We start from the raw sequence: 27779 nt of genomic DNA, 5'->3' as shown, positions 1-27779 counted from the left end.
ATTTCGTTTCTTAAAATATGTAGGCAGAAGACAGGAGAGAGACAAGCAACAGATCTCATTGGAAAATTTCACAACAAAATGTCAACAGTGGTGTCTTTTGGTAGTGATGTTGCAAGTCACTTATTTTTCATCTCTTTGCTTTCTACATGGTCCAATTATTTTATAATAACCATGTATTAAATTTTTTATCAGAAAAAAATCTAATTATTTTAAAATGTGCCTTACATAGGCTGTTCAAACCTGAGTTTCTCTAAATTTTTTTTTTTTTAAGCTTATAAGTAATGTAAGTTTCTCTACCTCTGGGAAAAACACGAAATAAAAATTCAAGGTAGTAAAATAAAGTAATACATTCATCAAAATATGAAAGCCAACAAAGGATTATGTATAATTACATACATTCCCAAAATTCTATTCTTTTGATTGCTATTTTCAGCTATCCCACATGTTTTTCATGGCTACAGAACTTATCCATTTAATTTACTAACATTGAGCGATCACACCGTGATCCATGTTATTTCCACTTCACAAATAAGATAAAAATGAAAGATTTTGTTACAAAATAGCAGAAAATATTTGTCATAAGAGAAGGATGAAATTTATAGTATTAGTCACTCAAAACTCCTTTGCTCTAAAAATTAGAGATGAAAATAAGCTAGTCTTTTCTCTATTATGTTTTGTGAGTACATTTAGAAACACTTGGTGTAGCATCTCACCTTTCCCCCCCCCCCTTTTTTAAGTGGTAAAATTCTAGAGTCAATTATATAAGAAATGTTCTCAGCAATATTCACTGTTTTTAACGACTGATACGGACTTTATTCTATCCACAGCCACCCCACCCCAGTTAGGGTATAATAAAAAGTGAGGTTTAAGAATAATTCTTACATATTGAAAATTTTCACTAAAGTTTTGTAGAATTCTAAACAGCGTATCTTCCATGAATTTTTCCAACAACAGACGAAAGAATGTATTGTTTTGGCTATAACAATCTCTCTCTTTTTTTAATTTTGATAAAGCAAAACTTCTGCCACTTTATTATTTTTTAATCTCTTAACTTCTATGTATCTTTAACAATGTTAATTTCGTCTGAAATGAATTTACTGCAATTAGGAGTTTTAAAAAAACCTAAGAAAAGAATTTCTTTCCATAGAACCTGGAGAAACACCATAATAATATAAGAACTCCTTACTAACATTTGGGCAATGTAGTAACAACCATACACATCCAGAACATGCCCAAAATTACACAGGCAAAAAACATATGCTCCACCAAAATTTGTCATACATTACACATATTAAGTCATTTGAATTTCACATTATTTAGGATATGTGACTTATATAATTTAGTATATATATAAAACCTATACGCAATCCATAATCATCTTTATCATAATAATAATCCCCTAACATCTCTCCTCTTCACTCCCACAATCAGCAACTACCAGATACCATTCTCAACACAAATAAATAGGAAACTTGGGAACAGACTTTCATTTCAGTAAGTCAAAAAAGTATTCCAAACCAACTGCCTTTTATCACTTTTTGAACATATAATAAAAAGAACAAGAAGTTAGCAAAACAAACGCTGAAACAAAAAGGTGAGCAGATTTCAACAAAGTCTCCTGAATTTATCGGTGCAAAATAAGGTAACTTATGAAAGGTTGCTTATGATGGGTCTGAAAAAAATTTCTCTCAGATAGTACAATACTCTGTATGCCAGCATTAGGGACAACTTTAGTTGTTTATAATTATCTTCCAGTCATTCCAAATCTATCAAAAGGGGTCTTTAATTCTTTTTAAGCCAGTAGAACTATTTAGAAAAACATGAATTTAAAAGGAAAATTAAAATGATGACAAGGCCTTAGAAAAATAAAATTTTAAGAAGAAGTTAATAATTTTCAGGCTTCATGACTTCAATTATATTCTGGCCAAAGTGATTAGTCAAACTAGTCAGAAATCTACATATAAAGTGAATAGATGACCCAAGAGTCAATCAGTTTTTCCCAGGGTCCAGCTAAGATGCTTGACCCTCTTCCAGTAGAGGGAGCAAAATCATAATATTCAAATTCAGACCACAAAAAGAAGAGGAGAAGGATTGAGAAGAGCCTTTTAAATATACTAAAATCTACCTAGACATTTTAAAAAAAGTACTGAAAATACCATTTGAAACAGAAAAAATCAACCCAAAGGAAAAGATAAGAGACTTTTTTCTTTTTCAAACACTTCAAGGCTTTGAATGAGAAAATTATCCCTAAATATTTAATTTCAAGAACTGTGGCATACTTTGTTGTTCACCAAATCTCACAGGTAACCAAGGCATTGAAGCATTCTGAATCCTTAATTTAACGAGGTTTCAAAAAATGATAAAATAATGCATTAAATACATTTTTATTATAAAAGTAATTTATTCACATGACAAAAACGATAGAAAACAAAGTATAATTTTACAACCCTAAAAACCTATTTCCTCCCAGTATATTTCTTTTTTTTTCCCAGTATCTTTTCATATGCATATTTTCATAGTATGAAAAAAGTATTATTACGAAAATACTTATTTAGTGTTTATTATATAACTAGGCACGTTTTTAACAAGCACTTTTACATGTTATAACTCTTATAATCCTTACCAAAGCCCTATTGCATCTTATCATTATTCCACATTTAAAGATGAAGCAAGGGAGACGCATAGAAATTATGTAAATCGCTAAAAAGTCAACAGCTAACAACAGGAGCCAAGATTCTAACCCAGATAGTCTGGGTAACAGAGCCTACACTCTTAACCACTTTACTGTGATCTTAATTTTGAATTCTTTTCCCCTATCTTTAACAAATTCTCACTGTTAGTCTTCAAAGTCTTTTTAATGCCTATAATAGTCCATCTAATATGGATATAATAAATTATGCTGTTTTCAGTGGTCCCTTATAGATATAGCAAGATAAATATCTCTGGGTATATTACTTTTGCTATGTTTGGGTTATTGTAATAAAGTATTTTTTTATATTCAAATATACCACCAAATTGCTTTCCAAAATATTTGTATCGCTTAACAAAGCTATTATAAGTTCCAATTTCACCATAAATTTGCCAGCATTAACATTAAAAACTTATTTTATAAGCGATAAAAATGAAACCATGCTGCAAAATGAATTATCACTAATGTTACATACTAATGTTGCTTACTAATTCAATTTCCTCTTTTGTGAATTTCAGCTTATATGCTTTATGTAGTTACCAACACAGATCTTAAGTTTGCTCATCAATGTATGAGCTTTTTATAGGAATATTAACTCTATATCATATATGCAAAAAATGTTCCCAATATGCTGTTTCCCTTTAAATTATGGCTATTAAGTTCTCATTTGTTTTTGATAATAAACCTTTCTGTTAAAGGGAATCATAATTAAAAGTTACAAGGTCTTAAAACCTTACAATTTTCTAACTATGTTACTCCACTGCTTTGTTTTGAGCACATCAATGAATGGCTTTAAAATAAGTCTTAAATAGAAACCTATGTCAAAATATGCATATTCATTTAATAATACTGATTAGTTTAATCAATTCTGATGTCTCATATAAAATTAACTCAGTGATTAAAAGCCCACTCTACCCCAAATCACCAAAACAGCTACATACCTGTCGCTGTAAACATAGGCGATTTCTGTCATGTAAATGCTGATGATTTGAAAGTGATGAATGCCAACTCCGAGCCTGACTATGCAAATGAGTTTGAGTCATATCTGAAGGCCGTGTTACAAGATGTGAAGTAAAGTGCCGATCAAGGTCATGATCTAAAACATGACTTGCATTTTCCTGCCCAAATGCTGACTCATCAAATTGGGGAAGGAGACCTTCCTGAAGGAGGTCTTCTGGGTCAAGTCCTGTGAATGGCTCAGTTTGAGACTCCATTTGATGAAGTAAATTCTCTTCTAAAGACGAAAAGCCATTAGTTTCTACATGATCGTTGAAATGGCCCATTTGAGTTCCTGAGTCAACAGGACCCGGGAAGTTCATGTGCACAGGAGATAATTTTGAATTGCTGTAATTACCCTGAGGATGTGATGAATGCATCATTTGGAAACTGTTTGAATTCAGCGATGTATTGGGATTTAGCATATGCTGAGTAGATTCTTGCTTGATTCCCCTATGAGGCGAAAAGGAATTACTTCCAGTAAAGTCAGATAAAGTCTGATTTGCATGATTAGGTGCTAGGACTGCAGAGGACTGAAGAAGGCTGTTCGGAGATATGTGATTACTGGAAAAGGAGTAATGTGAAGAAAACTGCTGTGAATTACTGACAGAACAAGAAGTCATATTTGGAGACGGTCCATTAAAATTTCCTTCTTGCCGACTGCTACACTTGAGAAAGTGTACTGAAGGACTGGATGTTTGAGAAAACTGTTGCATCGAAAGAGACTGTTGTGAAGTAGATGCATTAGTAATTTGTGGTGGGTGGTTAACACTGACTCTGTGTGGACCAGAAACATTAATATCCATATAATTTTTAGACTGGCTATGAGAATTTTGCCCTGGGTTAAGATTATTTCTGTTTTGCTGTGAGCGCAGTGAAGTACACTGTGTGTGTTGTTCATTGGCCTGAAATAAGGCAAAGTCATGGTGTGCCACAAAGCTTTTATTCTGATGCATAGAGTGAGAATGTCCTTGTTGGTGAAAAGGAGATCCATTTTGATTGGATATGCTAGTAGCGGTCTGATGGCCCCACATTGGACTGCCATCTGCGACATCTGGAAACAAACCATTGGGCTGGTTTTGGGGGTGGATAGGAGAACAATTAAACTGAGAGTGTGGAGATAACACATGTTCAGCTGGGCTACCAAAAGACTGATTAACGTGATGAAATTTCATTGAATCAAACTGATTTAACTGTTCATAATCAGTCATCTTCTGATGTGTTGGAGTACCTTGAACATGGTTCAATGAGTCTATGTGCAAAGGTTCAAATTCTGCACCCAAGTTCAATTCATCAACTAGTGAAACAGGTCCTGGTTGTACAAATGCGTCATCTGACAAACCTTCTAAAGTCTCACTAAAAAGATTGGCATCATCAAAAAAGTCCATCATTGGATCTGTCATCTTGAAAAATTCAGTAAAACCTGAGCTGTTTACTCCAAATGAAGTATATTCAGCTTCTCTGCAGTAGATATTATTGGATCATTTCCAAAGATCATCAACTAATCCGAAGCAAGTCAATGTTCATTACTGCTCTAGATAACGACATGTCATGAAACGTCAGAATCCTAGAAAAATAAGAACAAAAGCAATTAAAGTTTATTATTTAAATAATGAGCAATCATTAAAATTCTACAAAGTTTATATGTGATTTAAAAAACAAAATGTCAGTGTACAATGTTACTTGGTAGAATAATTTATTGCAAACAGCTCACTAATTTTTCCTACAAGGAAAAAACATGCTGGTGCAGGGGACATGACTATATGCATTTAAAAGTAACAATGCGCATTACTTCACTTTGAAGTACATATATGATGATGACAGAATATACTCTTGAGAATGCTATGTCACTCTCTACAATACCAAGAAATGGCCATCGCTCCCCAGCAGCTCTAGTATGTATAAAATATATGTGTATTATACTTCAAAGTTATACCTTATTAAGAGAGCTGACATGAGATCCTCTCAATGTGTTGTGATCTTTTCCTTTAGATCTTTGAGCAGATAAATCTATTATTTCATAGAGTATATGTGGAAATGCATCAAGAAAAGTGATTGTATGAGGTCATGAGTGGTCCAAAATGAGGTAAGTTAGACATCCAATCAACGGACAGACCAGACAGACACGTGGCATATTGGCGACGTGCCTCCATATTGCCACCATGGTTCTGTCACCGATCATGGACTATCAGCCTTTCTGACAGCCAACAAATTCAGACATCTGTGGAGCTAAACCAAGCACCTTCCAGTCTAGAGTTATAGTCACTACTCTGTCCCTAAGGTTCCCCTCCATTAAATCATTTGGAAAGTACATGTTGCTTATTATAGTTACTAAAGTGGGCAAATAAATGTGTACTGACAATCAACCCAAGGCAAAAACAGAAGCTTGAGCTAAGCAATAAATTGGTCTCAATGTAGTCTCAAGAGAAAACATAATTACATTTATGGATATATTTATATATACATACACATTCACACTATTTATGTTTCGGAAGGATCTAACAGGATACTTGCTGATATGAAACGGCTAGCCAATTTTCTTCCAGGTTTTTATCATTCCAAACATTTTTTTTAAAGATTATTAAAATATAACTAACATACAATATTATATTAGTTTCAAGCATACATCATAGTTATTCAACAGTACCCACCTGGCACTATACAGAGTTATTATCACATTATTGATTGTATTCCCTATGCAAAGTAAGGGATCACCATAAGTCCGGCAACCATCTGACACTATACCACACTATTACAATATTATTGACTGTATTTTCTATCTTGTATATTACATCCCCAAGACTTATTTTTTTTATAGCTGCATTCCAAACATTTTAAATAAAGGTATTTATGGTTTTGCCCCCACTGTCTTGCATAGAAAACCACAAATGGAGGTTCTTGCTTGTCTACATATTAATTTATTCAAAAATTAGCAAATGCCTAAGGAACTTTGCCAGAACTTCTATTTTTGAGGTCCATATTAGGAAATATAAATTTCCTAAACAAAATGTCTGCTATTTAAATATAGAAATACTTCCAAAAAATTCTGAGAAGTTAAAAACTATCAAAATCTGTATTAATTTTACCTAAAAATGGACTTATTATCAATCACAATGATATCTAAGTACTTTAACAAATATGATTTTAGAAAAAAAATATGGAAAAAAAGAATTACTTTTCCAGATTTTATAATTGTGAGACCAAGCAAATGGAAAGCTATGCAGACTGAACTGAACAAAGCATAAGCCGAAAAAATAAGGTAGGTGAAGTCACTTCTCTGGAACAAACGTATCTTTTATTTAGTTAGCTTTAGACTCTAAATTAGGGAACATCTATGTATACCTAAGCCATTAATTAGGAAAGCAATGTCTTATGTTTTTATAAGAAGATACTATTTAACAAGGGAAAATAAAAAGAAACACAATGAAGTGTACTGAATCGAATATGCCATCAAATATAAGGTGCATCGGCTGATGTAACACGAGGAAAAATGCTGCCAATTAAACTGCCACTATACCACTTCAAATTTTTCTTTTATAATTAATAAAATAACTTTTTTAAATGGCCATTAAACACATGAAAACTCAGTGCATAATATGCATTAAGGGGATGCAAATTAAAATCACAAGATTACTTCATACCTAATAGAGATGATATGAAAAATGGAAAATAACAAGTGTTGGAGAGGATGTGTAGAAACTGGAACCCTTACGCATTGCTGGTAGGAATGTAAAATGGTGCAGGCACTGAGAAAAAGAGTGGTAGTTTCTCAAATTTGAAACATACATAGAATTATCATATAACCTAGCAATTCCATGCCTACTAGACATACACTACACACCCAAAACAATTAAAAACAGGGACTCATAGATATTTATACACAAATGTTATTGTAGCATTATTCACAATAGCCAAAAGTTGAAAATAATTCAAGTGTCGATCAACAGAATAAAATCTGATTGATATATAAATATATATATATAAAATGGAATATTACCTAACCATAAAAAGGGGATGTCATTCTGATACACACAACCTGGATGAACCTTGGAAACATTACGCTAACTACAATAACCAGACACAAAAGGGAAAATATTGTGATTCCTCTTATACATCAAGAATAGGCAAATTCAGAGACAGAGAGATCAGCGATTACCAGGGCTGGCAAGAGGAGCAAGTAGGGCGTTCTTTCTTAAAGAGTACAGTCTCTGTTTGGGGTGATTTGGAATATCTGGAAATAGTGATGATGGTTGCATAATAATTGTTAACAGAAATGCCACTGAATTGTACACTTCTTAATGGTTAAAATGGTACATTTTATGTTATAGCTTCACACACACACACCCACACACACGCACGCACACCAGGCATGCTCCTTCCTCAAACACTGCACTTGCACTCTTCCCTCATTTCACCGAATTCTCAAAAGTCACCTTCTCAGTGAGGCCCTTCCTGACCACCTATCGAAAATGTCATCATTCCCCTCCACATTTCACATTCCCCGGCCCTGCTTTACATCTTGGCCTTAGTACTGGCTAACATTCTACATATTTTATATATTTATTTTGTTTCAAGTCTATGTTCCCTGTAAAATGTAAGTTCTAGGAGGTCAGAAGTTTTTATTTGATGCATCCTTAGTACCTAGTAAACGGCATCTATCACATAGTAAGCAGTCAACAAATATTTATGGAATGTACAAACAAAATTTTCATTTTAGGTGGGGGAGAAGGAATACTATGTAAGGTAACTGTGTTTTGTCCTTTTAGAAAACCTATGTGAAACTTTTTTATAAAATGGCAACAGTGGTTATCTGGACATTGACTTTATGGCGGACGTTGACTTTATGGCCCATTTATAAAACGTTTTTAGTTTTAATTGTAGTAAAATATACATAACAGATTTTGCCATCTTAACCGTTAAGTGTATAGTTTAGTATATTCACATTGTTGTGCAACCGATCTCTAGAATTTTTTCACCTTGCAAATTTGAAACCCTGTGCCCATTAAACAACTGCATTTTCCCCTTCCCCAGCCCCTGGCAACCACCATTCTACCTTGTTTCTATGAATTTCAGTCCTTTAGATACCTCATATATGTAGAATCATATATATATTTTTTTGACTGGCTTATTTTACTTAGCATAATATCCTCAAGATTCATCTACTTTATAGCACATGCCATACATAATATACCATTGTATGCATATTACGGCTCATTTTTAATTTGGCAGGGTATTTTTCAAGTTCTTTTTGAACGAGAAGCATGATGTGCTGCTAGAAAAAAAATCTACCCTTTGGTAGAATACTTAGCTATTTCATGGGAAGCAGAGTAAAAAACGTCTAGATAGCAAATCCCAAACTCTGACCCAATTTTCAGCCCTAAACTGCTTAGAAAATTTCTAACTAAAGTATTCTGAAAGTAATTTTTTAATCCGGATATCAACTGTGTCTCTGCTTAATACACTTAACCGTTACTTATAAGCCTAAAACGAACATTTTCAAAGTAGGCTAAAAGGATCCAAGAGAAATTTCATTACCCAAAATTGTAGACAAAAACCTATTAGTATATATTTGCTTTACCCTTGGCAGGAGACCAAAATTCTAATCTCTGGTACTAACTGAATGTGTGAAAATATTTTTCACCCTCTGGCCTGCAGTTTCCTTATCAATGACCAGTTTGAATTGGATGCTTGTGAAGGTGGACATTTTGGTTTATTTTCTGTCCACATATTCACAAATCTTTAAGAACTCTATAGATTTCCAAGAAAGGAATTTAAAAACAAACAAATAACCCAACTAACTAGAGATATAAGCTCCATCAGGAAAAAAAAAAGCTTGAAATCCTCATGAAGGAATAAATGCGAGGAAGATATAAAGTAGTGGGCTCCATATTTTAAAATAAAAACTTATCTGAGACTTAACTTCAAAAATGCTTTTTAATTTTCAAAATATCTTTTTTTCCCTCTTGAAGACATCAACCATAACATTCTCTATACCTGAAATTCTCAAAAAAATTAAGTTAAAGGTCATTATATTGAGTATGATTGTCCTCATTTTTTTTATTTTCTATGTGTATATGACCTTAACATATAAAATCACATGTACTAGCAAAAATTAGAACCTAACAGAAAAATAAACCAATTTGTAATAGTTATCTAAGACATCGTTCTAAATTATTTCCAACAGCTAATTAACAAATCTTTAGGTTGTTTTATTAACGTACAATATACAAAATCATTACAGAAGCCCACTTGATAAGAGGCTTTAATGTCACATATTCCAATCCCTGTATTTGTTTATACAACTCTATTAAATCCCATCCTTAATTCTGTTCTATGTATTCTTGCTTTGTTTTGGATTAATCTAACTGTATTATATATATATTCAACTGTTTTGATTGTGAAACAAATTAGATTACTAGTTAATTAGAAAACTATTTAGCAAATATGAGTCAACCAAGGCATAGGTGAAGGAGCTCAGGAGTGAGTTCAAATTCCAACTGCTATCTATAAGCTGTGTAACCTTGAGCAGTTTTTGGAAGCTCTCTGAGTCTGTTTCCTCATCTGACCATCTACCATTGCAGGGTTGTTGTAGAGTTCAGAAGAATTTATTCAAAGTACTAAAATATAGTAAGTGTTCAATAAATACTATTTCCCCTTTCATGGACCTGAACATCCCCTTTCATGAAATCCTGAACATCAATCATACGCATAACCAAATTAAGTGTAAATATATAGTCTAAAGTCATATAAATTTCAATTAATATGAAAAACAGGAAATTGATTTAAATGTAGAACTAGGAGCACAGACCAAGATTCTATGTTGACTTCCTAAAAAAATTACTAAGACCCATGCCTATTATATCTGATTATACTTAGATAGTACTTCCAGTTCATTTTTAAAATATTTTATACTAGTTGTCATATGCCTAAACTTAACTTTGTCCTGGCAACATATATATACTCCTCATTTTATTCCCTTGCTAACGATAGCAAGGTCTCTCCACCCTTATTTGCTTCCATTCTCCCACAGGTATTCCATGCTTCAATCTCATTATAAATACTGCCTGAATTCATCAAACTTTCTCAAATTTCCATTAACTCTTTCCAGAAGTTCTCTGCATACGACAGCGCTCCCCACCACTCACCTTCCACCATTTGATAAAGTAATGACTTTGTGATTAAACTCAAGCTCTACCATCTCTAGGAAGCCTGTGTACACGTACACACACACATACACACACACACACACACACACCCCGGAACTGTTAAGCACTCATTTTTTGTATTCCACACCTTATACACAGCGTTATCATTCTTGGTCTATTTGTCTGTCTTCCCTACTAAATGAGACAAGTGCAGATTGGTTCTTATTCATTTTTGTATCCCTAACTTCTACTAGCATAATTCCTGGCACAGAATACTCTAACACTTTCAAGAATTAAAAAATGTCCTATTGTAAAACAAAACCTCTTGCCTTAATAGTTATGCCAAAAGTTGAGATTCAAAAGCATTCTTTTAAGCAATGGCATATCATTTTTATGACTTTAAGAATGCCCCCACTGAACTATATACTTTAAAATGTTAAACATAGTAAAGTTGATGTTACATAGATATCACACACACACACACACACACACACACACACGGCTCAGTGATGCAAGTTAAAGTTGAATTCCATTATCCCTCAAAGAACCCCACTTTCATCGATAAGTCATTCTGCACTGGGCCCTAGAGCATTGTACCGTGTTTCCCCAAAAATAAGACCGGGTTTTATATTAATTTTTGCTCCAAAAGACGTATTAGGGCTGATGTTCAGGGGATGTCATCCTGAAAAATCATGCTAGGACTTATTTTCCGGTTAGGTCTTATTTTCGGGGAAACATGGTAGTTAAAAGAACAGGCTCTGAAAATAGACTAGTATGGTTGGAATCCTGGCTTTATCGTTTATTAGTTTAGCTATGTAATCTTAGGCAAATCAGTCATTTTGAAGCTCAGTTTCTTCACCTGTACAATGGAGATTATAACAGTACTGATCTCATAGAACTACAATAAATAATCTATATGGAGCACTGTGTAAACAGTTTTCACACTGCGCCCCTTGGATTGCTGGGTAATCTTTAGCTCCTGAAAGGGAGAGAGGGCTTTAGACCTCCCCATCTCCACTTCCTCCCCAATAAAACATTTCACCCTGAATATTCTACTTTCACTTATTTTGCAAATTGAGCTTTCAAAGAGGATTTTTTAAAAACAAAGGATTCCTTGGTTTAAAAACTGAAAACCACTAATCCTAATATCAACCACCAATGCTTATATTAACATCTTCCTAAGTAGGTACCCATTTACTAAATTCAATTACCTATGTTTTCTTGGCATTCACACTTAATTTAGTGTTACTCTGCATCTCACAGAAAGGAAAATCGTTAAAACACAATCTCCTCTCTACTATTGCTAAAAAAAATGATTAAGGATAACTAATTTGGGGCTGATACTGAAATTAATTACAAGTTTCCTAGTTGCTATTGAGTCAGGTCAAGTTCTTGAATTCAAAATCCTGAACATCAATCATACGCATAACCAAATTAAGTGTAAATATATAGTCTAAAGTCATATAAATTTCAATTAATATGAAAAACAGGAAATTGATTTAAATGCAGAATTCTCCAAAGTTTGAAATACAGTGAAAACTGATACCCAGGTTGATTATCACCATCTGACTGAGGGTTGCTGCAGGGTTTAGAAATACATTCGAAGTTCCTCAAATCTAGTAAGTCCTTAATAAATGTAGTCTTCCCTCTCATACTTGTCATCTCTTTGTTGACTTCCCAAGAGCCAACAGTCATTCAAACTCTCCCTTGACAGGAGGTTTTCCAGTTTAAATTCACCAACAATCTTTTCGGAATCATGTATCTGTCTTTGTATCTATCCCATTTTGTTCTCTTCTCAGAAGAGGAAGTGTGACTTCTCCCAAGGTAAATCTTGCCCTTCTTAATACCATTCCATCTAGTCTTTTAAAGGACTTAGACCCACACACATTCTGACTCTCTCAGGGATTTTTAATTCCTTTGCAATTGCCTTCTAACTTTAAGCATCAGCAGACCTCCCCTACCTTAACAAAAATGTACAAACCAAATCACTTTATTTCTACCCTTCCACTCAATGACAAACATTGCAAATAAGTGATCCACTGCCTCCATTTTCCAAACACCCATTTGCCTGTTAACCTCTTGGACTGTAACTATACTTTCAAAGATGACTAATAACCTAGACAAACCTAAATGTTCTCTCAATCCCTGTCTTTGACCACTAAGAAACACTTGCCATCACTAAGCAAAGGGACAGCAGAAGCTAAACTCAAATGCTATCTCCTATATGAAGCCTCCAATCATCTATGAATCCCTATCTATCACATACTATTTAGACTCTGAGTGCTTAAAACAACAAAGACTATGACTTACTCATCTCGGGTACCACATACCACCCTGACTGGTCCATAATAAAAGCTCCTTTAATGTTTTCTGAATTCAATTCAATTAACCCCTTTGCTTTCTGGATATTCTAACTTCTATGACACACTACCTTGGACTTTCTTTCCTATGGCTTTCCTTGCTTTTCCTATTAAAAGTAGTTTAATACACATAAGTTTTTATACAGTGATTTCATTTCTATCAAATCTATTTACTTAGCATTTCAAATTCAGTCAAATGTTGACACATTTTCCTCTACATATCCTCTAAAATGTGATTTCACATTCAAATCCTTGAGAAACGCAATTCCATTTTCTTGGAATACTATAAATTAATCCTTTAATTTTTTCTTACTACTGGTAGAAAATTTAAATATAAAACCAATATCCCACTACTTTAATGACACCACATAACATCTCATTGCCCTCGAAATCTGATCAAAATCCATCCATCTCTTTCAAGATTTCTTTGATGAAGTTATAGATAAGCATTTTTCCTTCTTCCCAAACCATACCCACTAAAATAAGAGTGTACTATTCACTCTATTTTAAAACCAAACATTTTTAAGGATCAAGAAAATATAGTGTCTCTTATTCAACTATAACTTTGAGAACATAAAACTGTTTGTTCTAATCTGCTGCAATCCAATAGGCACAACATGGGCACTCATTTGGGGACTGAAAATCTTTGTATTTGCTATTTCAGATTCCTCTGTACTACGTCACACTTAGGTAGAAATATGTACTCCTTATCAAGTATTGAACTTTGAAGATTAAAAATAAAAGCACAAGATTTTTCAAATATACTGGTATTTCAATCATACCACATAACTGAATACGGAGTAACTGACATGCTCATACACTGCTAAAAGGAGCATATACTGGAACAAATTTGGAAAACTATATGGCATTATTGCTAAAGTTGAACATATGCACACCTATAACCAGCTTCTCCACTTGTAGAAATATACACTTCACAAGAATGTGTGCACATGTGTAACAAAAAACAAGTACAGAAATGTTCATATATTATTCGTAACAGTCCAAAACGGAAAACATGTCCATCAAACATTAGAGTTAACAGCAATGATAATGAACTACTCCTGCAGGGAAAAATACATATTAGTCTCAGATATAATAGTAAGTAAAAAAACGTATGATTCATTTACATAAAGTTCAAAAACAGGAAAACTACTCTATGGGTTTAGGAGCGAACATAATGGGTACCTCTGTGAAGGCTGAAAGGGAGTGACAACTGGGAGGGAATATGAGGAGAGCGCTCCTGGGGTGCAAATAACATTCTATTCCTTAACCTCGGTGGTGGTTTCAGAGATGTGTTTACTTTGTAATAAGTCAGCTACATTGTTATGATTTACACACTTTTCTGAATGTCCACTATAATTTAAAAAAAAATTTAAACCTAACTGGAACAAGATGAAGCATACGTAATTAAATAATTAAATAATCACTTAGAGTATATGTCCTCATACAAATATTGATAAACAAATATAGGATGGTCTCTGAAAAGACGTAAGTAAACTCTGTATACTACTGATTTCAAAATGTTTACCAAAACAGAAGTAATAAGTGTATTCTTATTTTTGGATATGCATAATTCACTAAATTATGCAATCTCTGAAGTAAAATATTCCCCAATAATTCACTAAATTATGCAACCTCTAAAATAAAATACCCCCAATACTAGAAACCTTAGGCAATGCAGTTTCTCTGTACATCAGTTTCTTCATCTATAAAACAGACTAAGTAAGTGCCCAAAATCTATAATCTTAAATTCCTAGATTTGTTTTAGGTAAAGCTGCCCACTCCTGGAATGGAAGAAAAAATGCTAATGAATAAGTATCTAATTGCCTTTTTAAAGATAAATGCTGCAAAGATTTGGGATAAGATGTGCTAAAGTGAATATGCTAAGGTTTAAGAATAAACTTAAAAATATAGAGAAATAAATTAAATTCCAGTCCATTAATGCAATGGGGGAAAAGAATGATTTTTTAATTTACTCCAACTGTGATAAAGCACAAAATTTTTAAATAAAACAAGCTTTATGCAAAATATGACATCTAATCATTATTCCATTTTTCCTTTCATCTTATAAAAGGAACTAACAAGATATAGTAGCAGTTATATTTCAGATGTATAGTCATTGATTTCCAATAGAATAAAATTTAATATATTTTATACTGCTGCTGCTTAGTCAGGGTAAACTAAACTGAAATGACCACTGGACAAGAAAAATAATCTTTTTTTCCCTCAAATTTCAAATCATGTCCCTTTCTTGCAATAACTATGTTTAAAATTATTGGTTAAAAAGTGTATTTAAGCACACACACAAAAAACTTAATATTCACTCAGTAATAATGCCAAATTATAACAGAAACATCAGCAGCTGTAGCTAATTGATAAATAATAGCTACTAATGCCCTGAGCTATAATTTTCACTCATAAGCATCGGAGTTTCATTAAAATGACAAATTTAATATCAAGCTGCCTAGAAGCTAGTAACTTTAAAGAGTGCTACATTCCTGAAAACATCAGGAGTATAAGAACTTTGCATTCTGTATCACCCAAATAATATGTAAACCTATCTCATACTACATTTGTTTTCTTTAAACCTTCATATCTAATATAATCTATATTAAGAACATATTCACAAACTTTTAAAAACTGAAGTGCATTGTTAAAATGCAAGGTCATTTTAGTTACCAATTCTTCTAACATAAATGTGAAGCTTGCTCCTTCCTCGTAAAACACACATTATGTGTATGTCACAGTATGGTGTAGCACACACAGCTAACATACCTATCCCGAAGCACCTGTATCACTCAGAGAAAGGCAGTACCCACTTTCTGAAGCACTTACTGCTTGTCTGGAGATGGAGTTCAAAACCCAATTTCTTGCCAAACATTTTTCCCCCTCATCTTCTTCATCTCAGTAAATCTCATCACCATCTATCTAGTTCAAGCCAAGAACCTCAAGGTAATTTTTGACACCTTTCCTGTAACATCCAATCCACCATGAAATTGTCATTCCTATCTCCCACGATTTCTATCTCCTGTTTCTATGTAAAATTACACACACACACACACACCTTTTCCTTTCCTTCATCTCTACATATGCTACTCTAGTTCCAGTTACCATCAGGTCTAACCTGAACTGTAGTAGTACAATGTCTTTGCTTTCTCCAATCCATTTTAAAATTTAAAGCACATTACTTCTCTGCTTCAAAATTTTCAATGACTGCAATGTCCTTAGTAAAGCCAAAGTCTTTAACACGCCCTGTATTTTCATCTTCCGTATTTTCCTCTTTTGTTGTACTCCTGCCACCATGAACTTTCATTTCTTCCAACATAACAAGCTATTTCTTGCCTTCATACATATTTTTCTCCCTTCCAGAAAACTCTTTTCCTGTCTGGCTTCTTTATGTCATGACTTAAATAGTACCACCTGAGAGAGGCCTTCTCTGAGCACGCAATTTAAAATCTTGCCCATTTTTCTCCCTCATTGCACCCTGTTCCCTTCCTTTATTAAATCCATCACAAAATGTAATTTTACATTTGTTTATTTACTTGTTCATTATCAGACTGTAGATTCTACAAAAGGCAGGGTTCACTTAAATATGCACTTAGATAAATATTATACATAATAAATTAAGAGATCACTTAATAAATCTGTTTAATGAATGAATGGATGTGAATGACCTGGAGTCCAGAGAACAAATTTATAGCTCAAAGTGGCTTCCCCTTCTCTGGGTTTCCCATTGTCACCTGATCAGCTTTTTTGAGGGAGGAGCAAAAAAATGTTCCTATAAACTTAAGGGCAATAAAATAGAGGGAATGTCAGGAAGTTGTACATATGTCAAATAATAATGCTATGACCTCATGGGAGGAGGGATCCTTAAGGGTTACAATGACAAAAGATGATTTTATTCACAAACGTAGAATTTTACCAGAGTTTTCCCAGACTGGTAATATTTGGACAGATGGAATGTATGGGAGTGAAGTCCAAATAAGGAAGTAAACAGAGATACAAAGTATTAGAAAACAGCTATAAAACCGGAATGTGGCAACTTATATTTACAAAACAAATAAGTGTAAAAAAGCCAATTCTTCTGTCAGGTAAGAAGTCTATATTGTTGGGGCAGCTGGTTAGTTCAGTTGGTTAGAGCATGGTGCTCTTAACAAGGTTGCCAGCTTGATTCCCTGGTGGGCAACTGTGAGCTGCACCCTCCACCACTAGATTGAAACAACTGCTTGATCCTGGAAAGACACACTTTAAAAAAAAAAAGAAGTCTACATTGTGTTAAGACATGTTAATCACGTTAAGACCACAGATACAAAACATTTAAGAGGTTACAAAATAAAATCAAAGGTTACAATAAAATCATTCTCTCCTCAGCATCCATAAATCTGATTCCAATCTTTGGCTTTTGAAGTTTTTCAAACACTTATGACAACATATCCTAATGATTAGTTTTCATAACTCATTTTCACTCTGACCAATGGTCTCAAGTTTCCATATTTTTTTACCTGTGTTCTTTCTTCACTATACTGATACATGATGAAATTTCCCCAGTAGATCTACTATTTGAGTCATATTTATTTTTCCTTTATAGACTTCAACCTCTCCAGGATTTCATTTTTCTTCTAAGTGTTTAGTTGACTTCTTCTATTACATTTATATCAGTGATTAACACATCTAATCCTTTAGAAAATCTAAAATAGTCACATGTTCCAAAGTTTTTATTTTACAATTGATAGAAGCTTCAGTCGATTTTATTTCTAAATCTGTACTACTTCAGTTCTTGCCTTTTAAATTTATACATTAAGCTCCTCCCTTCAACTCTATGTTTCCATAGGTAAACTGCCAAGGTCTAGTTCAAGCCTTATAACAGAAGGCATTCAGTTACATTAGATAAGGGGTTTGGATTTTAAAGTTTCTAAAGGTACTTGTGATTTCATTAATTTCATCTTGTTATGCGTTTTTTCCACTGACAACACTGCTTATGTTTAGTCATACCTGCCCACTGGAGGTTATTCTTTTAAAAACGTTCTACTCAGGTAAGGCCAACTATACCGCTGTTTGTTTCAAAACCTCAGCCTTTTCTTACATTTAAATCCAAGTATAATTTTTGTATTTCAGAGGACAGATTTCATGGGATATTTACAATCACAGCATTGCAACTGTAGAAAACTAAGGTTCACAGAGGTTAAGAAACTTGACTAAGCTACACAGGGTGGGGGTCAGGACCCCGGGATGTGCCTGCCACCCTGGCATGCAGATTATTTCAAGCTAAAAACAAAGCCCAACAAACTCAGGAAGAGTCTTTTTTTTTCTTACCTCCCCCTTTCCTTCTTTGAGATTCAGATAGAAAAACCTTCAGGAAGAGAACCTTAGCATATTCACTTTAGCACATCCTATGAATTCAGTATGGTATTCTGGAAGGATCCATGCAAAAATCTGTTCACTAGATTCCCCCCCCTCCCCCCCCCCCATTGTTTCTAGATTGCCTAGCAAGAATGTGTTTGCCACTTTCTAGGCTACCTGTGAATTGCCCATTTCCCCTCTGAAATACCAGACGGCTCCCCTCCCCCTTTCTCCTTTGTCCAAAATGACATATCTACCTCATTTGCCTCAGTCTTTGGAATTTTCATTCTTATGTGAATTCCCCATGTGCACGTATTAAAATTTTATATTCTCCTGTTAGTCTGCTGTATGTTGTTTGAATTATTTGACCAGCCAAAACTAAAAGGGCTAGGGGAAAGCGTCACCAATCCCGACAACAGCTAGTAAAGTGACAGAGTCCTGATTCTCTCCCACCAGCACTCCTTGCAAGCCAAGAAGGCTTTACTGGTTACAGAAGCAAACAGTTTTTTAACTATTTACTTAGGACATCATCTTTTTCTCGTTAACCAATCATAAGGTTTTTGGTTTTTTAAATCTACAACAGCCACTCTCCTAAAACTTTTCAAGGATGACAAAGATACAATTAACAAATCTGGGAGGCAACTGTTTTCCACCCTACGGAGCACTTCATGTCTGTATTACATACCCCGCAGTTTATAGGAAAACCCCAAGGACTAAGACCTACTAATACTTTGTAGTACACTATAGCAATTTAATGTGAAGTGTCAAAGCAATAGAAGGCAGAAACAGAAAAGTCTTGGAAGATAAATACATGTTTTACGTGCTTGGAGCAAGATATTTTTCATTTAACAAGAATTTATCAATTATCTATCCTAAAGAAGGCTCTGTGATGCCTGCTATTAACAAAAAGTTCCATTTAAATTCAAGTTCTGTAAATCCAGCAGAAAAGACTCGCTATGTTCATAGTTTTGCATTGCAAAAACAAGACACAACACAGCCCTCCCCACTGGGTAAAAGTGGAGTGCCCCCCGAAGTTCACCTTCTATATATCCACATGTTTGTAGAACTAGTGGTTCTTTGCAACAGTACTGGTACAATTATGGGCAGAGTTGAGTAGAGTAACATTACACAAGGCAAAGCCCTCTTTCCTCCTCAAGATCCTAGCTGGTAAAGTAGAACTGGAGTGTTTGAAATCAGAGAAAAGGAAAAGATGAAAACTAGCATGCAAAACCGAAAAACTAAATTGTGTGTGATTTTATTAATGAACATAAACTTTATTTAATACGGGGGAATCCTGAGATAGTTATGAGCATTTCACATAAATAATTCCAGACTTCAAAAAAACTGTGTAACACTGTTTATAACCCAATTAAAAAAAAATTCTTGTCTACTTTGTTCTGAAAAGTTTTATTTTTCTTAAAAAAAAAAAAAAGACAAAACAAAACCAAAAAAGGAACAAACAGAAACCACTGGGCTGGCGGCTGCGACAAGCCAGGAAGACACCCAGGCTTTCCGGGTCGTACTTGGCTTTGGGATGGATGTCCGCGAAGAGAGCCCTGGAACCACCCATCACGTCCCACACCCAGAGCCCAAGAAAGCGGCAGCGACGGCGGGGTCAGGGCCCCGCTGCAGACGTGGAGAGGCCCTCGGGGGGAAGGATCACAGGGAAGGCAATGCGGTCGTAACCCGGGAGGCAAGGCCTGGGAAAGCGCCGGGGGCGTCCCGGGCTCGGGGGCACCGAGCGCTCACGCGGGACGCCCTGTCATGAGTCACGGAGGCGAGAAAGCCGGCGGGCGGGGGAAGAGGCTGCAGGACAGAGGGAAGCCCGACTCTCGGGAGGGAAGCGAGCAGACGGGGAGGCCCTGACCTCACGCGGGGCGGGGAAGGGGAGCCCTGCCCACCCTGCCCTCACCTCCTCCCGACGCAACAGGCGCGGCGGCCGGGTCCCGACCCCAGGGGCTGCGGGCTGCGGGCTGCGGGGCGGGGGCAGCAGCCCGCAGCCATGACAGGCGCGGGGCGGGCGGGCTGGCTGGGCCGCACGTGCGGGCAGCGCCCCCTCCCCCGCCTCCCGGCGCGCCCGCCCGTCCCCGGGCGCGGGCCCCTCACCTCCGGCGGCGCGGCCCGGCCTGCCCCGACCCTTCAGCCCTCACCCCGCCGAGCGGCGGCGGCACGTACTCACCGCCGCTCGCTGGCTCTCGGGCTTCGCCATGACTGAGGCGCCCCCGCCGCCCCCCGCCTCGACCGAGACTGACACGCGCGGCTGGCCGGGCGGGGGCGGCCTCCGGCGACCACCCAGCTGACAGAACCCACCCCCGCCTCTCCCCACCAGTTGAGCAGCGCCCGCGGCCCCGCGGTGCCCCCGAGCTTCCTCCCCTTGCCTGGGGCGGCGGGTGGCAGCGACGGGCGGCGGCGGCACTTACCGGCGGCGCGGCCAGGCCCCCCTGTCAGCGCGGGGCCGGGAGGGAGAGGAGGGAGGAGTGAAGGGGCACCGCCTCCCCCGCGCCGCCACGCACCCGCCTGATTGGCCCAGTTCACTCCCCCAGCGCGACCCCACCAGCCCCTGCGAGCGGCACTCCGGCAGCACCGGCGCGTCATTTGCATATTTGTGCCCGCGCCGCTGATTGGCCCGCGCTGGAGGGGCGGCCGTGACCGCTGCAGCTCCCGCCGGTGTTCCAGCCGCGTCGGGCGACCGGGGAGGGAGGATCCGCTTCGCCGCTCCCCTCCCCTCAGGGCCCAGCCCGACCTGGAGCGGTGGGCGGCGGGAGGCGGGGTCGTCGGCCTGCTCCAACATGGCCCCGCCGCGCCGCCGACCCAATCGCGGGAGCGCTTACTCCAGCAGCTCCAGGCGGCCTCGGGGCGGGGAAGTGTGGGGGCTCGGCGCCCTCTGGCCGGAGCGCCGGGCAGTGCAGTGGCCTGGGCTCCCTTCGCCGCCCCGCCGCGGCCGCCACGTCAGGCCGCGCCCTGGCGGCGGCCTCTCCCCTGCCCGCGGCCCCGCCGCCACGTCAGGCCCGGCAGGCACGCCCCGGCCGCGAGCTGACCAGTGACGGGGTCGGCGCCGAGGTCACTCACAAGCTGGTCATCTCCCTGCCAGCCGGGGTCCGCCGAGGAGCCACGAGGGTGCCCAGAGCCTCCCTTTTCAAACGGCAGTGGATTCGGACCCACGTTCTCTTTTCGCTCGGGGACCCCAGTGACACACGCCTGTGCTGTAAAATGGGGAGCAAGGACAGTGCAGCCGCGATGATGCGGCGATTCAGTCCAGGTGCAAAGCACCTGCCGTGCAAAAGGCGCCAGGCTAAGCAGAGACCCAGCCCCAAGTCTTGATCAAAGACAGCGTGCACCTCAAGTGGTGGAGAGCTGGGGCTGAAACCTAGTCTTCCCATGTCCAAGCCCACGTTCTAAATGGCACAGCTGTTTAATAAAGAACAAACGAAAAAAAGAGGGGGAGGGCGACACTGGTCGAGGAGCAGGGGTTGTTCTGGAAAACTGGCCTACGAAGGCGTGGGGACACCTGGGTTCCCTCTCGCTCTGTCATTAATTAACTGAGTGACCTACATTAAATCATAACGTGTCCCAGGGCCTCAGTTTTCACGTCTGTAAAATGAAGAGGCTGGACAAATTTTCTAAAAGCCTTCCAGCTCTAAAATTCTATGGGTCTCTCTTTTTAGGTCCTGGGCTGGCCTGGCTTTAATACCTAAATAAAAACTTTAAAAGCCTTATTAGTATGAAAGAAAAAAATAACGGAATGTTAGAACTTTCTGTCAGCCTTAAGTTTGTTTGAAACTGTTTACCATTTCAAATCTACTGTGGGTGATATTTAATATTCACCTTAGAGTTGACAGAAATTAAATTTGCGTTTCTGTCTACACGAAGCAGCACAGAGCAATGTCACTGTGCTTGTTTATGCCTGACCAGAACGGAATGGCTGTAGTATACAGAGTGTCAGTTGCCAAGTAATTTCATTCTTTATATTCCCCACGAAGGCCCTCCAAGTAGATCAACACAACTATTTAACTGAGATACTGAAAGGGCTGGGAGGAAACCCTGCTGAGAGAGACAAGTTACAAGTACAGCTTTGATTCCTCTCAAGGATACTTAATAACAACCACATACTAGGATACGAATGAATGCTTAGAAACAGTTCATCTCTGAGCTCCCTGCACTACTTATTTAAATACTACTTTAGTTTGCAAATTCAACCTGTTGAGTCAAATTGAAAGCCAGTAACATCTCATTTATCTGGCATCATAGGGGAAGATATCCCATATGAATGAAATCCTTATCTACTACACAGAGCTTTTCTCCCCAAGAAAACGGTTTTCTTCAATATAGGCCTTTGAAAATTACTTAAACTTGGTGATTAAGGATCATCATTACCATGCTCAACATTGTTGTGTTCTATTAGGATCAGTGAGTGCCCTCAAAAGTATGTAGATCTATTGGTCCCTATAATAAATGGCCTCTAGAATGCTGTTTTTCATTATTTTAAACTTACATCTGTTGTTTTTTGTTTTTGTTTTTGTATGTCTCCTTCATCAGTACTGGGCTGACACTTGTCTATTCTCCTACCTAACAACTTTCTTTCTTTTTCTTTTCTTTTCTTTCTGCTTCTATTCTGTGAACTTAGACACAGACAAACTTTTACTAGTTTAGACTTTCAGGTTTTGAGCAAAGATTTTTCTGTGGGGCTCTCCTGTGGGTTAAGTATATGAGTTTATGTGACAGTTGTTTTGACTGCTCAGTGACTGGTTTTTCTTTATTTCTTAAATCTTGGTGGTATTCTTGGTAACTGAAGTTTCTGATAGGTGCTCTCTGGAGAAGCTATTGCAAAGGATGGCTCCAGATCCTAGAATGTACAGGCTAGATCAGTAAATATTAGCCTTTGAAATTCAAATTGACAAGAATCAGTATCATAACAACATCAAAATACAGCAACCCTGACCTACTATTTCCATCAGGCGATGGAATGCCCTGAGCCAGGGGGTAGCAATGTTCCCCAGGTCCCTCGGGAAGTCTGCTATGACAGAGAGTGGTTCTCCAAACCCTGACGGAAGCATTTTCAAGTATATCCAATAGGTACCATTTACTGAAATCTAACTAGTCCCAGGCACTGTGTAAAGGGCTTATACTTGTTATTTCATTTTACTTTCACAACCACTCTATGAGAAAGGGATTATTTTTTCCATTTTATAGATGAAGAGGTTCCAAAATCTTGCTTTGGTTACCCAATCATTCAGTGGCAGAGATAGGATTCAAACTTAGTACTGATTGGATTTAAAGCGTGTAATTCTTAACCATTATACTATATCCCTCCCTTCCATCTGAGTTTCCAATTCCATATTCATCAAGCAATCTTTTAGTAATTAATTTGGCACCTTGTAAAGGGGAATTTCTGTATAGGGATTTTGGTTGAAGCCACCAAAAAAGGAATATCCCAAAATGTATATATCAAACTTGGCATTTTGCATGTTTGAGGAATATAAACCAATGCTCTAGTACCTGTTCACTTTTGGAGAAAACTGATACAATTCAGATCCTAAAACTGCAAAACTAAGGATTAGACCCTACCTCAGTGAGACCTACAGAAGTGATGCCCACAGAATAGTGAAAACAACCTTGAAAAAGAAGAAAGTTGAAGGACTCACACTTCCTGATCTCACAGGTTAGTATGATGTTACCGTAATTGAGACAGTGGGCTACTGGCATAAGGATAGACATATAGATCAATGGAATAGAATTGAGAGCCCAGAAATAAACCTTTACATTTATGGTCAATTGATTTTCAACAATAGTGCCAATACATTTAAATTAAGAAAGACAACTGGATAGGCTAATGCTAGAGAATGAAGTTGGATCCCTATCTCACACCATATACAATAAATCAGAAGGGATCATAGGCCTAAATGTAAGATGTAAAACTATAAAATGCTAACAAAAAAACCTAGGAGTAAATTTTCGGGATCTTGGGTTAGGCAATGGATCCTTATACATGATGCCAAAAGCATAAGCAACCAAAGAAAATATAAATTGGACTTCATCAAAATTAAAAACTTTGGCACAAGCAACCAAAGAAAAAATTTGATAAATTGAACATCAAAATAGACATCCGGGCTTCAAAGGACACCATTAAGACAGAACAAAGAAAAACACCAACAGAATGACAGAAAATACTTGAAAACCATATATCTAATAAGGGTCTAGTAACCAGAATGTATAAAGAGCTCTTACAACTCAACAATAAAAAGACAAATAACCCAATTTGAAAATGGGCAAAGTATTCTGGAATAGACATTTCGCCAATGAAGATATACAAATAGCCAATATGTGCATAAAAGATTCACATCATTAGTTATTAGACAAATGCAAATTAAAACCACAATGAGCTACCACTTCACATCCATCAGAATGGCTATAATAAAAAAGACAGGCAATAACAACTGCGGATAAAGATGTAAAGAAATTGGAACCTTCATACATTGTTGGTGGGAATGTGAAATGGTACAATCATTTTAGAAAACAATTCTTCAAAAAGTTAAACATAGTTATTATATGACCGAGTAACACAAAAGAAATGAAAACATATGTCCACACAAAAACTTACACACAAATGTTCATAGAGCAATATTCATAATAACCCCAAAGCGGAAACAACCTAAATGTCCACCAACTGATGAATAAACAAAATGTGGTATATCCACGCAATGGAATATTATTCAGCCATAAAAAGGATTAAATAGTTATACACACTACAAACACAGATCAGCCTTAAAAACATTATGCAGAGTGATAAAAACCAGATACAAAAAGCCACATATTATATGATTCCACTTATATGAAATGTGCAGAAAAGACAAATCTGTGGAGACAGAAAGTAGATGAGTGATTGCTGAGGTCATGGTGGGAAGGCAAGGGATGAAGAATGGAGAGGGATTGCTAAAAAGTACTTTTTGGGGGTGATGAAAATGTTCTAAAATTAGATTGTGGTGATGGTGGCGCAACTATGGATATATTAAATACCACTGAAGTGTGACTTTTATGGTAAATAAATACTATCTCAATAAAGCTATTTTTTTTTCTTTTTAATTTATTTTTAATTTATTGGGGTGACAATTGTTAGTAAAATTACATAGAAAAGCTATTTTTTAAAGTGATGTCTAGACAGCAATTTCCAACTTTGTTATATTATACTCATTAAATCCATATATATGTATATATATGTGTACATATACATATAAACACACATATATATGAACACATATTGAGACAAAAAGAACAGATATACTTTAATTATATTTATCAAATTAGTTAAGCAGCAAATAATGTTTTTAAGTCTGAAGATTGCTGCAGTGGCACTGTTATTTCTCATTGGGCTTGCCAGTTTTGCGACTTTAATGTAACTTACATGCATTTAAATACCTATACCATGTATGTGTACCAGGCTAGGTGCTGTGGTGGCTACAAAAGAAGGATTATTATTCCCATATAAGTAATAATACATATTGAACATTTAAATGTGTGCGTATAAAATATCTTCTCACTCAATCTTATTGGCATTTTTTTCATAGATTGAGGCACTAAAGAAAATGTTCTTTCACAGGCCAATGATAAGTACTTATAAACGTTAAAGTATGCTCTTTAAATCTTTTACACGTTTTATGTAGATTCATAATTTCAATGTCTTACGCTTCATTATATTATGGAATAGGACATGATTTCCACCTTTCTGCAATAATGAGTAGTAGATTGAAGAGCTCACTTTTCTACCTCAGGAAAAGAATCTGAAAGGAACTTTTAGTTGGGTCAGTAGTAAGTCAAAACCGACGTCACAGGAGCCCCTGGGAGTTGTGAAATTTCCCTACCTCAGTGAAGAACACAGGTGCTTTTTAGAACAAGAGTGAAGGATGTCACTAGAAAGCTCTTTAGCCATCCTTTTCAGGTTCTTGCTCAAGCAAATAGAAAACAGGGCTACACAGGCTTTCATCCGTAGCTTAAGGCACCTCAGAGATCATTGAAAAGCATGTTCAGTGCTGTTTTCAAATCTAGAGGCTGCTGATAATAACAACATCCAAAGGACGTGTTCGGCCAGGCAGCTATTCCTCACTCTCACTCTTAGGCCTATTTAATCAGCACCAGATCTTAGAGTCTCTACATTTTATCTAGTTTATCCCCTGCTTTTAGCCAGGAATGTACTTCAAAGCACGCTCCTACTTGACAGTTCCAATCTTCCACTGTTCTGCTTTAAGAAACAGTTGCTTGTCCTAGTCTCAAAAGGTCTTTAGGAAAAAGAGGTTTTGCTGTTTACCTTGATAAGACATCCCTGAGCACCTCACTGCCTCTCCTTGTGCATTTGCTTCTCTTTGCATCATACAGGCACTCCTGGAGAAGTTACATCTAAATCAAGTTTGGAGGGATCCAATGCAGGAAATGCAGCTGCTATTTAAAAAGTAAGTTCATTCACAAATATTTAAAGAGTATTTGTGACATGTCAGGTACAATGCTAGGTATTGTGAATACAACAATGAATAAGACACATGGGGTCCTTTGGCCCCATGGCAAATTATTTTATGAAGTAAATACCCACCAATCAATTGTTTTTATTAATTTTGGTAATACTTAATCTCCATTTGCAGGTAGGGTAATTAAAAAACCATGTATGATCTATAGCACATAGCCTATGAACTGAAGGAAATTATAGGCATGTCTTTTCCTAACCAACTGGTTTGTTTTATAGGCATTATGGGCATCTTATTTCAAGAAGAAACCCATCCTGGTGCAATTTAAATCCATCTTGTCTTGTTTAAGCTTCAAAAAAAAAAAAAAAGAGAGAGAAAATTGTACCCAGTTCCCTCTGAATATTTCTTGACTGGTTTTCCCCCATTAGTTACAGGCATGACTATAATTTGGTCACCATCTTTCCATGATCCCATTGGCCAGGCTTCACACGCCTACGCATGTCTTGGAAGGAGCTTATAAAACTCATATATACTATTGTCGTTAGGAATAAAACAAATCCTTTAACGATTACCACAGCCTTGTAATTTTTAAAAATAACTTGGTGAGTTTTTTTCTTGCTGCTTATGGATGGCTTAAGAAGGACTATCTTCCTTCTTAAGATCATCTTTTGAGGTACTCTCATTTTATCCGTGCATATTATCTTATTTAAAAGCATTTGGAGGGCGGCCGGGTGGCTCAGTTGGTTACAGCATGGTGCTCATAACTCCAAGGTCGCTGGTTCGATTCCAACATGGGCCA

General features: G+C 37.1%; 1 protein-coding gene and 1 non-coding gene across 6 annotated transcripts in view; one reads left to right on the top strand and one right to left on the bottom strand.

The window, feature by feature from the left end:
* Positions 1 to 21083, bottom strand: part of CHD9 (chromodomain helicase DNA binding protein 9) — a 132035-nt gene extending 110952 nt beyond the window's left edge. For 2 of the 5 annotated variants that reach the window (XM_033127234.1, XM_033127232.1), the window contains exons 1-2: positions 20951 to 21074; positions 3631 to 5252 (exon numbers count right to left, since the gene is read on the bottom strand). In XM_033127234.1, the coding sequence (XP_032983125.1) occupies positions 3631 to 5088 (1458 nt within the window). In that variant the 5' untranslated portion in view covers positions 5089 to 5252; positions 20951 to 21074. Of the gene's footprint in view, positions 1 to 3630; positions 5253 to 20950 lie in introns of all 5 variants that reach the window. The other 3 variants (XM_033127231.1, XM_033127230.1, XM_033127233.1) reach the window with 2 other exon arrangements.
* Positions 21084 to 27705: 6622 nt separating this feature from the next.
* Positions 27706 to 27779, top strand: TRNAM-CAU (transfer RNA methionine (anticodon CAU)). Its single transcript has one exon. It is a non-coding gene; the product is annotated as a tRNA-Met (tRNA).

This window comes from Rhinolophus ferrumequinum, chromosome 15, assembly GCF_004115265.2.
Source record: "Rhinolophus ferrumequinum isolate MPI-CBG mRhiFer1 chromosome 15, mRhiFer1_v1.p, whole genome shotgun sequence".
Lineage (NCBI taxonomy): Eukaryota > Metazoa > Chordata > Mammalia > Chiroptera > Rhinolophidae > Rhinolophus > Rhinolophus ferrumequinum.
Note: the sequence above shows the minus strand (reverse complement) of the source record. Positions and strands in the feature narration are given on the sequence as shown.